At 38.7% G+C, this 17480-nt stretch overlaps 1 protein-coding gene across 8 annotated transcripts in view; it reads left to right on the top strand.

The window, feature by feature from the left end:
- LOC136885513 (transcription factor E2F3) overlaps positions 1 to 17480 on the top strand; it is a 199552-nt gene that overhangs the window by 110822 nt on the left and 71250 nt on the right. For 7 of the 8 annotated variants that reach the window (XM_067158111.2, XM_067158107.2, XM_067158113.2 and 4 more), the window contains exon 7: positions 1873 to 2236. In XM_067158111.2, coding sequence (XP_067014212.2) covers positions 1873 to 2236 — 364 coding nt within the window. Of the gene's footprint in view, positions 1 to 1872; positions 2752 to 17480 lie in introns of those variants that run through there. The other variant, XM_068230244.1, reaches the window with a different exon arrangement.

The raw sequence follows: 17480 nt of genomic DNA, 5'->3' as shown, positions 1-17480 counted from the left end.
TTGAGGTGTATCACATTCTTACTAAATTTCCGTATGTGACATTAAAATTAAGAGATCGTTTATCTCAGTCTTTATATTTAACGAGTTAACAACTGCTATCGGCCACGTTATTTACGCATTTATTACGAAATTGTCTTCTTTCATTTCAAATTTTCTTCACGGACAGCAGTCGACAGGTATTACTTATCGACTCCGACATCCCCTTCGAGTTTCGACGAGAAAACTCGCTTGTAAACATAGGGGGGAAGCGTTACCGAAGATAATCCATCACATGCAATATAATCGCTGGGGTGCATAAATAACGGGAACGGAAAAATTTGCGCGCGCTTAATCGCTCGTAATAACGGATGCGTCAGTGATAACTCTCTCGCTGTAACCGAAGGACGACACACAGTTTAATATAGTAATTTTGAAGGGACAGAAATAGTGTCGCTATAACGGAGTTCTCGTTATATGCCGTACTCGCTTTTGCGGACTTCTACTGTAGATTGTCAGAAACAGATCAGATGTAAGGCTTTTAAGGCTTTTGTTCTATTAATTAGCGTTTCATCTTAGGTCTGACACTAGACTCATCAGTGGGATGTGTCAGACCCTACCCACCTACGCTGGGGTGTATGTAGGTGAAATTATCAGAAGCCCTTATAAGAGGCACAGTCTGATAACTGCATACGGGAGATAAATTTCCACAATGGAATTTCTTTTACCACTACATAGTGCCCAATTAAGGAGCACAGTTGAATTTATCTGCTGAATTTGCTGTCTTCTCTTCAGTCTCTCACTTTTTCTTTTCCTTTTCTTCCATGTAGGCCCAAACCCAAAGAATTAACCACCAAATTATAATAGATGGCAGAACAGTTAGCTCCAGTGAATCAGTTTACTGTGCTTATTTTCTACACGTCAGGCCTCTTACCTTAGTTGTTTACTGAAATAAAATCACTCAACCAAAAAGTCTCTTGCTGATTCACTGTTTCGTCGAAATTTGCCTTTTTCTTTGGGTAGGTCATTTCTGGTCGAGTGCGCTATGAAAAAACTATCAGCTGATGCTGATCATCTGTTCACCAGAAATGTTATGTGCAATGCATTCCTTATTGGACACACATTGACATAGGTGTAGAAGCTGGTTTTTCTATTTCAGTGTAACATGTTGAAAGAAGTTCGTTATTTTACGAATTTAAAAAAGTAGGCATAAATGTCATACGACAGGGATAGGACCGGAAGGAAACAAATACAAAAACATGCTGTTATTAAGCTGGCGATACATCGGTTTCACCATAAACTACCGGTACGTGTAAACAAAAACTTTCATCAAGCAAATGGTCAATGTATTTGCACAATATGCGGCCGAAAATGTGTACAGTATCATTTCGCTGTTTGCTAGTGTCGAACAAAATCTTTATGCTCTTATCGCACAGAAAATTAACAGAATGTATTAAATGCCCTTTCAGGCGCACCTTATCATTAATAAATAAATTTCACAAGTAGATGAATTCTAGTTGATGCGAATTAACCGAATTTCTTTTTCCCAAAAAGTTCCCTCATTGAACTGTTCTGGTGGTACATGTTTAAAGCTCTTAAATAAAATAATGCAATATCACCAGATACCTTTACCACGCACAAGGAATATTGCTGACTAGTATTTGTCTTTCAACGGGGTGGAATATATCCCATACTGCATCTCGTGTACTAAGTTATCTACCAGGGGATTCTAACGTATGTTGGCTGCTGACCCCCCTACCTACGATGGATATGGGATGGAGTTACGGGACTTTCCTTGTACTTATTTTGTGTGGAGTGTAATGTATTTTAATGCGAATATTCTAGTTCCTTTATAAATCTTATTCATCAAGTAATGATAAAATTGTTCGATTACAGGGTCTGAAGATGTACATGAAGTCCGAGAATGGCGAAATTGAGGTCTTCCTGTGTCCTGATGAGGTGGGGACTTCATCGCAATCATCCTCTATTCCTACCACAAGTGCTACACATACTGCTGGTGCGGTCGTCTCACCATCTTCATCGACTACAATATCGGCTAATTCTTCTCCAGTGGCAAACGATGGAGATCGGAGTTCCTCACTGGCACCTTGCCCTTCTGGTGGCTACGATCTTGACCTTACCGGTCTTCCACCCTCTGAAGATTACATAATTAAGGATGAGCCAACCAGTGAAGATATATTAATGCCTTCAATCACCGAAGGCTTTTCTCCTCGGTTGGAGGATACTTTTGCAACATCAGGTGAGAAGCATGCAAGATCATTTCGCTTGAAGAGCTCGCAGGTTTTCCCAGGAACTGCTGCTTTCTGCTTGTGGGTGTGATGTGTGCCAGCCTTCTAATATGTTAGACTTAGTTTTACTGTTCCGTCCAATCCCTTGCTTCATTAATTTAGTAGGATGCTTGCTGCTGCATTTAAATAATATATGCTTTATCTGTGTGTTTCCTCAGTCTTTCTGATGATCTTCCTACATATATCCTTGCATACTCCTGTGTTCACCATACTTACTGCCTTGATGTTTTACTTATTGATTTACTATGGATGTTAATATTCCCACATAATATTAATTAAATTTAGTTTTTAATATATTGCAAATCCTAATGTAGTTTCCGAGCTTTTCTCTTAAGTGGCTATTTGATTACCTTTAGAGGCTGGATTATAGGGCGTTCACTTGTATGGCATTGCACAATGTGAGGTATTGTAAAAGAAAACTACTTTCTCTGTGTATTTGCTGATATAGAATATTCATTTACAATTAGACATTAAGAATAAAGAAATACACAGTGTAGCGAAGGACGAAGTTGGCCCAAGTATGGAACACATTTGATTGAAATAGCTTCATTTTTATTACTTGGCAACCCTTTAAGTTCCAAGACCCTATCCTGTCCAATTAATCCATCACAAGATGCTGCCAGATAATGTCTGGTAGGATGAATGAGGCCACACTTTTGGACTACATGGCCTGTTAGTTGAGAATATCTGTCCCTTGCTGAGTCTTCTATTTGAAGTCCCCATTTCATATCACTGGAGCAAAACAAACTTCCCTTGAATAAGGATTTTGCTAGGGCTTTAGAAGTTTTTGAGTGACAGATTTTCCCAAAATTACTTGTTGTCAAACAATGTTTCCTCTCTTTGCACCATAGACTTTGCTGGGATTGTTGTCTAGTATTTTCCTCAATTTTCTTCCTTTCCTCATCGTTGACTCTTACAAGATTTTCAGCTTGTGGCGCACATGGATCCACACCATAATGGTGGTCATGAATGACATTAGAGCAAAAGAAAAAGAAAGCTTATGTTGGGAACTTGTCACAACACCTTCAACATATTGCTGATATCCAGGTTGATTAACTCCTGACAATGGCCTAAGATCATTGCAGGGTTCCTGGAAAACTTGTTCCAAGGGCAAACATTCCACTTTCATAGTGTTAACTGGCCTCAACCTTTTGGAAGGGAGATGGTGAAAAGTTTGTAAATTTTGGGTGCATGTTTCTGAACACTGAATAACACCAGTCTTGGAGAAGTGCTTTGATGCATAGCTTACACATACCTGCCAACTTTCCCGGTTTAGGCGGGAGACTCCCGGTTTTCGACAATTTTTCCCGCCACCCGATTATTCTATTGTTTCTCCTGATTTTAGCTTTTTTTTTCTGTTTGTGAACTTTAAAAATTTGTTTTCAAATCTCGGCATTTCAGCTTTGTACGCAAGTGGCTGGAATTCCTTCGCTCACTGCCGCTTTCAAATGGAATATCGGCTTTTATTAGCACGAAAAATGCTCCCGAATGCGCGATGTTTATTGAAACCTGTATATCGCGACGCGTATATCGATTGTCAATCTCTCGTTCTCAGGTACTATGTTCGTGTTCGTTCACATCAGTCTAGTCTATTCTAGGTATTAGTCGCTAGGTTTGGGGTCTTTTTAAATAATTTAGTGCCAGAATTTCAAGGATGGTGACTAGTGACTTTCCTAGAGATTTTAGGAGCCACTCAGAGACAATTCTGGCGAATTTTAATGTATTACCTGATAAAAATAACATAGCCAACGGCCGTAGCCGTGTTGAAACACTGGATCCCATGAGATTTTCGAAGTTAAGCAACATTAGGCGTGGTCAGGATTTGGATTGGTTGCCACGCGCTGTTGGTGGGGGTTGGGGTAAAGGAATGGAGGAGCGGGAAGGAACTAGCCACCCTACCATACTCAAACTCCGGCTCAGGCATACCTCTGTGGAGGTTCGGACCTGCCTTCGGGCAGAATACATCCTTACCTTACTAAAATAACATAGTGCTGTGCATAATCGCGCGAGGAGTTGTCAGAGGTCGATCACCTCACTCACATACTTCCTGTGAGGGAATAGAGATGTGTAATTTTTATCCTTGTAGCCTCGTATAGCAATAGTCGTGTTTTGAGACAATAGGTGTTAGTGTACCAGTAGTACTCCTGTATTGCGCAAGACATGTAGAATAAGCAGTTTTGACCAATTGTATCTCCTGATTCCTCCTGATTTTTCCTGATTTCCATATCCAAATCTCCTGATTTTCGGTTTTGTAATGTTGGTAGGTATGCTTACAGCAGCAATATGCTTACAACATGCCTTGGGGCCTGCTCCAGCAACACACTCACATTCCCCTCCCATAATGTCACCAGGTACTCCTAAAATAAGCTTCACATTATAGCTCTTATGTTTTGTGTACTCGGATTTCACAACACTGCATATTAGAATTTCATCAGATTGAAAGAAACATTTTATAAACAAAACAAATTTTTCACTTAAATGTCTGTATCCAGCATCACACAATGATTTGTAGTTGGAAACAGGTGCTCCATCTATTTCCGATTTTCTAAATACAAAATAATCCATCAAATGCACATTTGTGATGGTGATCTTCACCTTATGGCTGATAGTCAATTCTTCAAAGGAAGCGGTACTAAGAAACTGAAGAAATTCACATGCCTTTGGTGGTGGACAAGGCTGTATCTGCAGTTTCATGTAAGCCATCAACCTAAAAAAAATACGTGAATTGAAGACTAGAAGCAAGTAGAGTAAGTGCGTATTTAAATCTCTACTTATGATTTAAGTCTTATGGAGGTATATTTATATATTTCTCAATGTACAATAATCAAGTAATTGTAATCTTTAGGAAAAGGCATGCGGACTCCTATTCATTATTTAGATAATAAAGCGTATTAGAATTTTGTAATTACCGCTGTACTAATTCTTCCTTCCTCCTGCTAGTTTTAGCCCCTCTGGTCCGTAGCTCATTTTGCAGCTGTTTAACGCTTGAACGTTGAAAATCATCCATAATATACTAGGGGATATACCTGTACAAATAATCAATATATTCTTGGAGTAAAATTAGAGAATATATAGTAGGCTTTAGCTTAGGAACCTCGGTCACAATCTGTACATTTCTCGCAGCTGACTGGGAGAAACATAAGACCATCGCCTTGCGCTTACCCAGTAGTACACGAGCGTTATCTGGCACAAACATTCTCTGCCTACATCCCTATTGTAATCACGTAGGTTGAGTGGATCTCGAACCAGCCTTCCGAGGCAGGTAAAATTCTCTGACCCGGCCATGTATTGAACCCGGGGCCTCCATTTAAGAGGCAGGCACGCTACTCCTACACCATGGGGCCGGATCCTGCGTTATTGCTTACGAAGTCAAATACAAGATGATAATGCAGATTTCCACGGAATTATTCAGCTCACGGTCAGCCGAATTATTCACGATGCTAAGTTGTCATCACTAGACTTCTTACTACTACATCATATTGTCTGGGCATGTGATGAAAACTTTTACCCAAGCATTCAAGATAATTCTTATTCAATGGTATTAGTTTTATTTTATAAACTCGTCAGTAATGTAATGTAAAATCATAAATAACAGGGAAGAAATATTAACCTAATTACCTTATGTTTTAAAGAAATTGAAATAAATGGATGTTTGTTACTGACGTCTTGGAAACCTGTGAACTTCAGTAGATATACACCGCGCTAGCTAGAGCGATGTATGAAGACCTCCGTGCTCCGGTTTGCGAGCTTTTCGCAACCGCACTAGTGTGTTGCAACCAACGAGCTCAACTGATAAATTGCTGCATGCTTCCTTGCTGCCTACCAGTATTGGCTGCTCTGGAATGGACAGATCACAGATGCATTTATTTGTTTCTGACTGATGTGATTACTGTAGACATGTGTGCGTGAGAATTTTTAATTTGTGTTTGGGGTGTTTGTAGAAAGAATTTGTTTTAATAGTGAACAATTACGGAAAATTATATATTGCAAAACATATAAACGTGTAAAGCCGTTATAAGCGATTATGGGTAAACATGGAAACTATTTTGCGGGCTACAAGCTAAGTGTAATTTCCTTCGCTGAACAGCACGGGAACAGCTGCAGATAGAAAATTTTTAGTGAGTGTAAAGTTGGTGTGTGACTGGCGGAAATTAAAAAACAAGCAAAAAAGCACAAACCCTTCTAGGCATGCCTTTAGAGGTCCTAAAACAGGGAAGTTTCCTATAATTGACGAAGAAGTGTTATGTACTTCAATGAAATGCGTAGCAATGGCTGCAGTGTATCATATGAAATATAACAAATTAAGGGACGGCAGGTAGCACGCAACTTAACTCAGTTTAAGGCGAGTCGTGGGTGGATTAAGGGGTTCATGCGACGACACAATCTGTCAGTGCGAAGGAGACCAACATTAACTCTCTTGGTGCCAGGCGGTAGTGCGAGCATCCGGCCTTTAAATTGCCAGAGCCGATCTGGTCGGTCGTTAACAATTAAGTAGGAAGTTGCCAGAGCCGATTACATCGGCCGGCTTAAAATTCTGTGATATACTTAATGTTGAGGCAACCTATAGTGAAGTGCATACTTGTGTTACAACCTGTAGTAAATTGGTTACACGTTATTGTGTGCATGGTCTTGCTTTGGCAGTTCTAAGAGGGTGTTATACCTTTCACAAGAGTCGTTTCCTGTGTTTACAAATACCGCTAACCGGTCTGTAAGAGATTGCTCCTTGCAGTGAGTGGATTTGTGACAGGAAAATGGCATGTTGTTCACGTGATAATTTTTCAGCAAGTATTGATGACAATAAATTAATGCAGTATTTAGAACAGTGCGAAGTTAACGCTGATGATTTATCGGATAGCGATAGGGAATTTAGTTCAGAGAGTAGCGACGAAATTATACCGGACACGTCCGCGGAATCACCGCATCTGAAGAAGAGACGTTTAATTGTGTCGAACAGCACTAAAGCTACTCTGAATATGGTGGTAGATGAAACTAATGATAACGAATATGATGATGATGTCTCTGGAGAACATTTTGTGGAAATTTGTCCCAATGAACCCGACAACATTCCTCAACCTCCTGTCTCCTTCAAGGAAGTTCTTGGACCTAAACATGCCCTACCGTCTGATTCTCTGCCCGTATCACACTTCAATTTACTTTTCACTTACTCTCTGGTAAACCTTATAGTCTCATATAGTCCTCTATTATTACCTAAATGCCGGTCTCCGCGGGCCAAGGGTAGCGTGCCTGCCTGTCACCCGGAGGTCATGGGTTCGATTCCCGTCCAGGTCAAGAGTTTTTGCCTGGTCCTGAAGGTTGGTTCGAGGTTCAGTCAATCTAAGTGACCATAAGTGATTGCAATTGAGAAGATATCTGAGGGTGAGAGGACCCCAGTCTGGAAAACCAAGAATAATTACTGTGCGGATCTGTCTCACTGACCATGATTCACCTCGTAAACTGCAGGTACCGAACTGAGCATCGGTCGCTTAGTAGGTCAAAGCAAATCACGGCTTTAATGCCGTACATTTCTTAATTTCGTAAATTCTGTTGTATTGTAAAATTATTTTTCTAATATATACTACAACCGAAAACGAGAAACTATTTTTTCTGAAAACAAAAACTATAATATCAACTACTATTTTTACTCATTTAATAATTCAGAATTATTTTAATAATGTGTTGTCCGCACATACAAAATTTCTTGTATTTGCCAAACTTCGATACATACACGCGAATTTTATCGGTGAGTAAAATTGTCGTTTTTATTAGTGACATATCTTTGAATTTTTATTTTTCTCGTTCAAATTATTTATTCCATAGAATTGTATTTAGATATACATTATACATAATTACGTATATTCTTTTGTATCGTAAAATATTTTTCTCTTCCTAAAAATAAACTTTTTCGTCAACTTAACAAAACGTTTTTGACTCTTTATATCACTCCAAACCGGTTTCTTATTCTACGTAGTCGATATGTAGAAAATTTCATGCCGGTATTTGCTATACACCGGTAGATATACGCGAATTTTAAAATACATGTATTTCCACTGAAAACGGCCTGACACTTTACAGTAGTAGAGTGGAGGCGGAGCTCTGGCCTCTTCCAGCTGATGGGGAGCGGCCGACTAGATCGGCTCTTGGCTCCAAGAGGGTTAAGCCAAAAGTTGCCTGCTGATTACACGGAGAAATTTTCACCGATTTCGCATACGTTTGTACAAGGAAACTTCGTACTTCCTTTCGCAAATCGGTAGTGCCGATCAGACTCCAGTCTTTTTTGATATGCCTCCGAGCAGCACTTTTGCGCTAAAAGGATCATGGGGTGTATTAATGAAAACCAGCGGTAGTGAGAAGTTGCGATGCATGGCTATGCTTGCCATTACAGCTGACGGAAGAAAGTTGCCGACTTACATCATTTTCAAGAGAAAAACGATGCCTAAGAATATACAGTTTCACCGTGGTATTCATTTACGAGTGCAACCAAAGGGTTGGATAGACATAGAACTCATGCTGGACTGGGTTAAAATTGTGTGGGATAGAAGACCCGGTGCACTACTAAAACAACCAGCTCTGCTTGTTTAGATAGTTTCTGAGGTCAACGAAGTGAAGCAACTTTCCAGTAAAAATAAGACCTGGCAGATAGTCATTCCTGGTGACCTAACATCTGCTTTGCAGCCACTAGACGTATGTATTAATAAATTAATAAGACCACTTACGTCGATTTTACAATGAGTGGTTGATGAGCGGCGATCAGCAGTTGACAGCCGCTGGAAGTATCAGGCGTCCACCCTTGGACTTGTTATGCTCGCGGGTGATGAAGAGTTGGGTTCTTACACCACCTGAACTAGTCTCCAAGAGCTTCATAAAGACTGGGAATTCGAATGCACTAGACGGATCCGAAGATGACGCAGTGTGGCAGATCAACGAAGAATCTTATACTGGTATTAACTGCGGCGAGGACGGCGCATCTGATACCGAAACCTGCGATAGATACACTGGAGATTTTGAATAAACCTTGTACCCGTAAGTTCATATTTCACAACAAACCAATAATTTTTTGCGAGTGTAATATTTTAACTTTAATACTCAATTAACTTAAATACGTTAATTCTTATTTTCAGGTTGGAGAAACGTTCGCCGAATTGTTGCGAATAATTACGAATTTTGTTTTAGACTATTTTATTTTGATGTATAAACGAGGGTATTACGTGCATCTTAAATTTATATCGAATACAAGTTAGTTATAAATAAATTTTTGAGTAATACAAATTAAAAATTCTTCGTATAATATTCGCACCCTACTATTTTTTCGAAAATTTTGGTATAAAATGTGAGACGATTATACTGGGAAATACGGTAGTTCTCGTGGTATCCACGCGCAGCGGCACAGTGCTATACGTACGGAGCCTATGCTCAATGCTATGTGCATCAATATAACACAGTAATTAGTTATTTTGGCTTGCTGATAAAACTTACTGTTTAAGTTTTGCCTTCGTGCTATCAAGAAGTGCAACGGCAAGTTAACAAATCTTCCTGCATTTTACTTTTTTTGTGGGGATGAGTCTGGGTTTGTTCCAACATGAAAGGTAACAAATTGCAAACTGTCTGACACAGGTGTGGTAAGGAAGAGCATTCCAGTAAACCTCAAACACACACTCTTGATTCGGTTGTTCCAGCAGACCTTGGACCGTTCATGAACCAGTTTGCTGACTGGCTAAGCAATTCGTGGTCGACAACAAGAACTGTTCGTAAGTGACATGCGCAGTACACCAAATTAATTGAGCTGTGCGTTGTCCGTAGCTGTGAGCGGCTGATAGGTCATCATCCGGTGGGAGCAGATCACGCATTAGATATACTGATACGGTTAAATAGAAGTACAGTGTTATAATACAATTAAGTCATGTTTGGCTACACACTAACAAAGTAACAGATGCTAACGTGTTGCTTTTTACTTGTTTGCAATTACATTAACATGTATTGAAATATATAATTTAGTAAATGTTATCTTTCTGTGTAAACGGAACAGTGCCTTGCTCTGATAGTGAAATGATAAAGAGGATTTAACGTTCCTTTCCTTACACTGAACCGTTTACACTTCTGCCATTTACGTGGGCCCCTGAATTCTTCCCTTCGTATGCCAGAATTCAATCAACATGGTACATTACAATCACAAACTCAATATCTGTGCAACCCGTTCATGTTAATACTGTTCAAATGCTGCAGTTGTTAACTGGGATTTGAATTTGACATGTCTGTTGGATGTGCGGTACTCTGGTCAGTTGGCAAAACGTGGGTTGGGTGTTTTTTTTTAGTGCGAGGATGTTAGATTTGCATGGAATAGTTAACACTACAATTTGCTGTTGGTATAGGAACTACCTTTTCTGTTCCAATTTATTGCAGTTTATGTAACTTCCTCAGTCACGTTTCCGACACATTTAAAACAGTTTGACTGTGATTCTACACAAGTATTTGTCATGTAGTCTGTTGGCCTCTCATTGCACAAATCGATACAATGAATTATGCCTGCTGTAAAATCTTTGTACCATAGGACCCTTGAAAGTTGAGTCTGCTCAGCTCTCGGATATCAAACACACCATTTTGTTTGTTTATTCCACTTCTGTTGCATGCTTCCAGGTGATAAGATGACCCTCACACACACACACACACACACACACACACCTCTTCTTTTGCTGCATGTTCCTGTGCACATTTCATTTTTCCCTCTTGCTTATTTTGGTGTTCCATGGGGTTGGGAAATGTACATTTTCCTTGCAGTATCCACGTGCATGTCATGATTGAATGTCTGCTTTGGTTATCAATGTCAGTTGGTTTCGCTCCATAAGTTGAAACTCGGTTGCTCTGAGAGAATTAAACAGGTTAACACAATTTGTGTTAATTAAATCTGTTACAAGCATCCGTCGGTAGTCTTCACTTCTCGGTCTAGGCACTTGAAAGCCACGCAGAGGACACATATTACCTTTCAGGACACAGGAGAAACTCTACACTGCAACTTTCAGCATTTAACAACACTTGCCCAAGAAAATGCAATTATCTGAAGTTCACCCGTGTACATCTTACTCATTTTACAGTTCTCCGAATGGATTATATCTTGTAAGATCGTAATTCTAAGTGTGTGTTCATGTAGACTGTAAGCTTGTGACATGTTCTATTTAGTTTCAAGATATTTGCTTAGTGCTATATTTGGATACGTATTTGATTCTGGTTTTCTTCCCATACAGTGCACTCTTAACGCTTATGCCTTACTAGCTTTCTTGATCCATGACTTTTGCATGATTGACACGCAGTGCTGATCCTTACAATTATGCAGTGTCTTGTAAACTGCCACTTATAAAAATGTGTATTTGGTTTTAGACGTTCTTCATAACATTCTGTTATAGTTCTTCATAAACTGCATCTGACAGTCACATCTAAACTTAATATTTTTACCTCTATATCTTATTTATTCAGTACACAGTACTCCCTAAACATTTTAGTGCTTCACTATCAGTAACCTACAGAATTCCTTATACTTCGCAGTTTATTTACTGTGCTTAGTTTTGCTCTTAGTGCGATCGGCTGATGATGACCTGAACGTACTGTCGAAACTTTACCAATTTTAATTAAATAGGAGGGTAAACATGCATACATTTATTTTAATAGTATTGAAAGGTTCACTATGAACACTATATGAAATTCTTATCTCTTAATGACAAAGTGATTGCCCTACTTCGTGGAGAAACAAAACACGTACACGGAAGTCTACTTGGTGCACCCTTGAAACCAAGGTCATGCGTCCGGATGTGGAAGGCAGCAATGCGAAGGAAATTCGTATTCTTGAGGCTTGTAATGCTCATGGGGTCAGAAACCCACCCTGAAGTACTATTTCACAGGGATGGCATTTTAGGAAAACCTATATTCCCTCAAACTATGGCAAGGGACAGGTACGAACTCATCTTGCGATATTTACATTTTGTTGATAATTCTACAGGGGATCTAAAAAGCCTTTCAAGATCCAGCTTTCCTGGCAATTATAGACGAAAATTTTCGTGTCAATAGGTAGAGGAAATATGAAATTGCTATACAGAGTAGTGAAAAACAAGCGAAGGGATCAAGAGACCATAAAAGCAATAGAACGTGATGATGGAACTCTGGCACAAGAAGAGGGAGAAATTAAACAAGAACTCAAGATCTATTTCGAAAAGCTGCTGAATGGAGATACAGAAAACATAACGGATAGAGGAGAGCCAAGTCGAGGAATCACAACTGAACCACCAATTACATGGCTTGAGGTTGATAATGCGCTCAAGAGCATGAAGAAAGGAAAGGCAGTGGGCGTAGATGAACTAAGTGCGGATATGCTGAAAGAAGCGGGAGTTCCAGGAATCCAATGGCTCTATAGATTGCTCAACAAGATATGGGAGGAAAATACTATTCCTGAGGACTGGAAGATGGGGATCATTGTACCTCTGTTCAAGAAAGGAAGCCGACGAAAATGTACGAATTACCGTGGTATCACACTACTGTCGCATGTCCTGAAAATATTGGAAAATATAATAGAGACCAGAATCAGAGATATTGCTGAACCAATTTTGGAAGAAGAGCAGTATGGTTTCAGACCAGGAAGGTCAACTACAGACCTTATATTTGCAATTAGGATGCTAATGGAAAAATACTGGGAGAAGAACAAGCCTTTATTCCTAATATTTTTGGACATTGATAAAGCATACGACAGTGTACCAAGGGAAAGAATTTGGCAATGCATGAAAGAACTTCAAGTGCGAGACAGCCTTATAGACAAAGTGAAAATGTTGTATAGTGGGAACAGAAGCTGTATTCAAGTAGGATGTGGTTTGTAGGACTGGTTTGAAACAAAGAGAGGAGTGCAGCAGGGCAGCTCATTGTCACCACTTCTATTTATTATTGTAATGGATGTAGTAATGAAATCTATTAAAAGGAAAGAACATGGAAATATCCAAGCCTTCACATTTGCAGATGATGTTGCGATCTGGAGCGACTCAGAAGATGAATTGGGAGAGAGAATACAAAGCTGGAATGAGGAGTTTAAGAAATACGGTTTAAACATCAGCAAGACCAAGACGGTGCTGATGAAAGTGTATGGGGAAGGAGCAGACCCAATAGTCATGTTAAATGAAGCTCAACTGGACAGCGTTCCAGTTTTCAAATACTTGGGTAGCGTTATATCAAATGACAACCTAGCAAAACATGAGGTGAACAATCGAATCAATAAGGCAACACAATTCTGCCACCAGGTAAGACACCTGCTGTGGGATGAGCAAATACCCATGAAAACAAAAATGGCATTGTACAAGTCCTATTATACACCAATTCTTACATACAGTCTGGAAACCACAACACTGACCAATAGAGATAATTCCAAACTTCAGGCAGCTGAAATGAAATTCCTACGCACTATGATCCAGAAAACCAGGAAAGACAAGATTAGGAATGAGAAAATTAGAGAAGTAGGAATAGACAATTCTCTCCTAAATAAGATTCAGATATCAAGACTGAAGTGGTTTGGTCACATGAAGAGGATGCCAGTAAACAGAACTGCAAGGAAGGAATTTGACAGAAAGGTAGAAGGAAGACGACCCGTGGGAAGGCCACGAAGGAAATGGATAGATTTAGTAAAGAGCGATGTAATGCTGAGAGGTCATGATTGGGACAAGTTGGTGGAGGAAGAATGGTACAAGGACAGCACGAGATGGAGGAGGCTCATATACCACACCCGGAAAACTGGAGATGGTTTAGGATGATGATGATGATAGGTTTCTTTGTAAATACGTTGTTGGGTCATCAGTCCATAGACTGGTTTGATGCAGCCCTCCATGCCACCCTATCCTGTGCTAACCTTTTCATTTATATGGGAAACAAATTTAAAAATATTAACTTACACAAATTGTATATCTTTGTAAATATTGTGTGTGAACATAGACAACCCGCAATAGCAGCAGTCATATATATTGCTCAGAAACATTCCACTTGATCTCTGTAAGTAGTAGTAAAATTTTCATTAAGTTGTTTTTTGTATATTTAGCATCATGAATTACCTAACTTGGTGTCTAATCCTCTGCTGAGCTTCAATTTAAATACCAGCTAAGAAGTGAGCAACTCTGGATTACATTGCTGACTTGAGGCATTAAAAGTCAATCAGCGATTTAAAGTATTTAAATAATAATCAAGAATAATGCTCTGCAGTTTCATATAAACAAGGTGCTTTTTATTTTGAACAGGCTTCATGTACTTTGCCATTGTTATTTTATATTATTGCTGTACCTAGTCGAGAAACAGCACAAGAAAAATTCCTCTCTCCCACTCCACTGGTACTGTATTGCAGACACTTGTTTTGTTTTTAAATATGTTTACTTTATTTTGTTAATTTCTATGCGTGTAGTCTAAAACTTAGAGTAGACCTTTTTTGCACACAAAAAAAAGGTGCTGTTTGTGAGACTGGTTATAAGGGCTTTTACCTGGTACTCCACTCGGTATTTAGAAAGGTTGGTGGGGCTCGTTGAACTGTGTGTCCAGCATTAAGACGAGTAGACACAACATAAACATCTAGATGAAACTAGAAACGGTAGGAGTTGACATGGACTTGAAAAGCACCTCATCTACGTTTGCATATACATAACATAAACAATTATAATGCTCAGTACAATAATTAGCTCTGTAATTGTTTGAATATTGTTGCCAAAAGTACTACTTTTCTAGTAACCTGTCCTCGGCAAACCTCTTGAGATCCTGGTTCGAGCAGATCTGGTTATGTATTCCAGTCTGGATGTACCTATTGCATTGGAACCATCGACAGCACTCTGGTGTAGGGTGGCCAGTAGTCCCTCGTTCCTGAAGGTGTGGCCCCTCCACAAGCTGATATTTTTCTTTTATTGCGCCTATGACCTCCTTATTGGCAACCTTCACATCTGTTGCCATCTTGAGTCCTCCAGCAGTATATCATCTCAACGGTGTCTTTACTGATCATGTTGATTCTAGTATTGAATGTGGCTCCCAGAATTGAACTCCTCCTTTCTTGCAGGCAAGATGACTGCCTCCTCTGACAAGTGCAACATACCCATCCGTTCGCCCTGAACCCGCGCTCTGTACTTTTATCCCCAACCCTTTTATTTCTCCAGAGCTCTTGTCATTTACTAGAAATTATAAATTTTCTAGCTAACTCATTGTCGCTTGGCAGCATTTTACTAGCGTCTGAATAGCAATATTACCATATTTTATTTTCTTTCTTTTTTTCATATGGTATACAAGCCTAGGTCTTGGAACATGAGCACACAAAATGATGCATTAATCATTTTGGGGGAAATAAGTTTGTAATGGCAAATTGGGATACCCTTATCTGTTATTAATTCTGGTTGTATCACAAATTTAACGTTTGGAGTCGTCATATTTTCTCTGACATTTTGTCTCTCCAGTTTCAAAACAGGGTGATGATGGCTAAATTCTCAGATACTTTATTTCTGTGGCTAATACTTGATATTTGTAATTAAAATAGTCTGTTGTCAAAAATATTCTAGACAATACTGTTTCATCAAGTGGTTTGTTTAGAGGCAATTGTTGGGATGTCCTCAGTTTCTTGGACATGCTCAACAGAAAGAGGGAATCTCATTTCTGCACCCCTTCACTGTTCGAACACACAGCACAGTCCTTTTGTTTTCTTGTCGTCTTGGCCTTCGGTAACATACCTTCACACTGGGATGAAAAATAAATATTAAAGTAACTTCCTGTTAACTATTGGTTGGAATATATTTTGTATGTACAAGGCACTGCTAGAAATAAGCTTCATTTCCCGTATTAACTCGTATTTACGTTAAATCAACAAAAGTAAACATCCACCTTTTTTAATACTTTGATTTGCTTTAAGCAAATGATTTATAGTACATGTTTTGTTCCTTGGGATCATTCTCAGTTATGTTACAATGGATAGTTGGAATTCCAAACAATTTTTATTGTCTCAAAAAACATTAAAAACTACCTTTGCTTAAAAACATATGAATTTAGAAAGAGCAAAATAAAATCTGTGCGGGTTGCTATTATAAATTTGCTTATTCGGAACAAATTTTACAGGTTCCCTAAGGGAGTCAACATCTGTATCAGCAGTGAAATATGCAATATGGATCTACTTCGTTATTTTTATTCCCTTGAACAGATTTCCAACAAAATTTTGGTTTCCACCACTTTTGTTCAAGGGAGACATTTTTATAAAACATAAACAACCACTTTAGCTTTGGGTAAGATTGATGTGATAAAAACGGAACATCGACAAGTAAAAAATATTTTTCAAAAACTTCTTATAAATAAACAACTAGGAAACTTATCACTGGACAAGAGTCCTGGAAACCAAAAAGAAAAGTGTAACATCTGTTCAAGTGAATGGAAAATGTATTAAAATAGGTTAGAATAAAATAGACCCACTTACCTTCCTATTTCACTGCCGACTCAACTCTCCTCCATGATTTTAATTATTTTTATCTTTAAAGAACTTCAAATAGTTCTTTATGATTTTTTTGAGAACATGAAATATTCTTTGTGATTTCACTTTGCATTGTAACATAGCTGAAGATGTTCCGAAGGAACAAAACATGTACTATAAATAATTAATTTGCTTACAGCAAATATGAGTATCAAGGTGGGCATTTACTTTTGATTCGTTGTAGTCCACGTCTAGTACAGGCAATGCTGTTACAGAACATAAACACTAGAAAGACATGGACAGTGTAGTTTGAGATCAATCTTCTTTACATGTCTAAGTATTTTCTTAAAATCTGCCTTTCTGAAGAACAGGCATTGATCTCTATACGGCTAGAAAATTGCCTCTCTAAAATTACTTGCGCTCTTCAGGCGAATTGTGAAACACAGTACTATGAGGTAACGAGCGGAATAAGCCTAGCTTTGTCAAAAATTTAGCCTGTGTGATAAAACCCTCCTTTAATTCTTTTGCTACGGAATTCTATTTTGTCGACTTGCTTCCCTATAGCATTCGCTTCAGTAATAGACTTTTGTGGACGTGGACTTTCCTACTATCTTTTCCACGCACTTCTAAGAAATTTGCATTTAATAATTCAAACATCTATAGTTACGTATTGATAGAAGCATAATTTTTTTGCATTAATTTTTGAACTATTTCGCTAGGATATTAATGAAATTAATGAAATTCTATAATAATTA

The sequence above is a fragment of the Anabrus simplex genome, chromosome 14 (assembly GCF_040414725.1).
Source record: "Anabrus simplex isolate iqAnaSimp1 chromosome 14, ASM4041472v1, whole genome shotgun sequence".
NCBI classification, from domain to species: Eukaryota; Metazoa; Arthropoda; class Insecta; order Orthoptera; family Tettigoniidae; genus Anabrus; species Anabrus simplex.
This window is presented reverse-complemented; position numbering and strand designations above follow the sequence as displayed.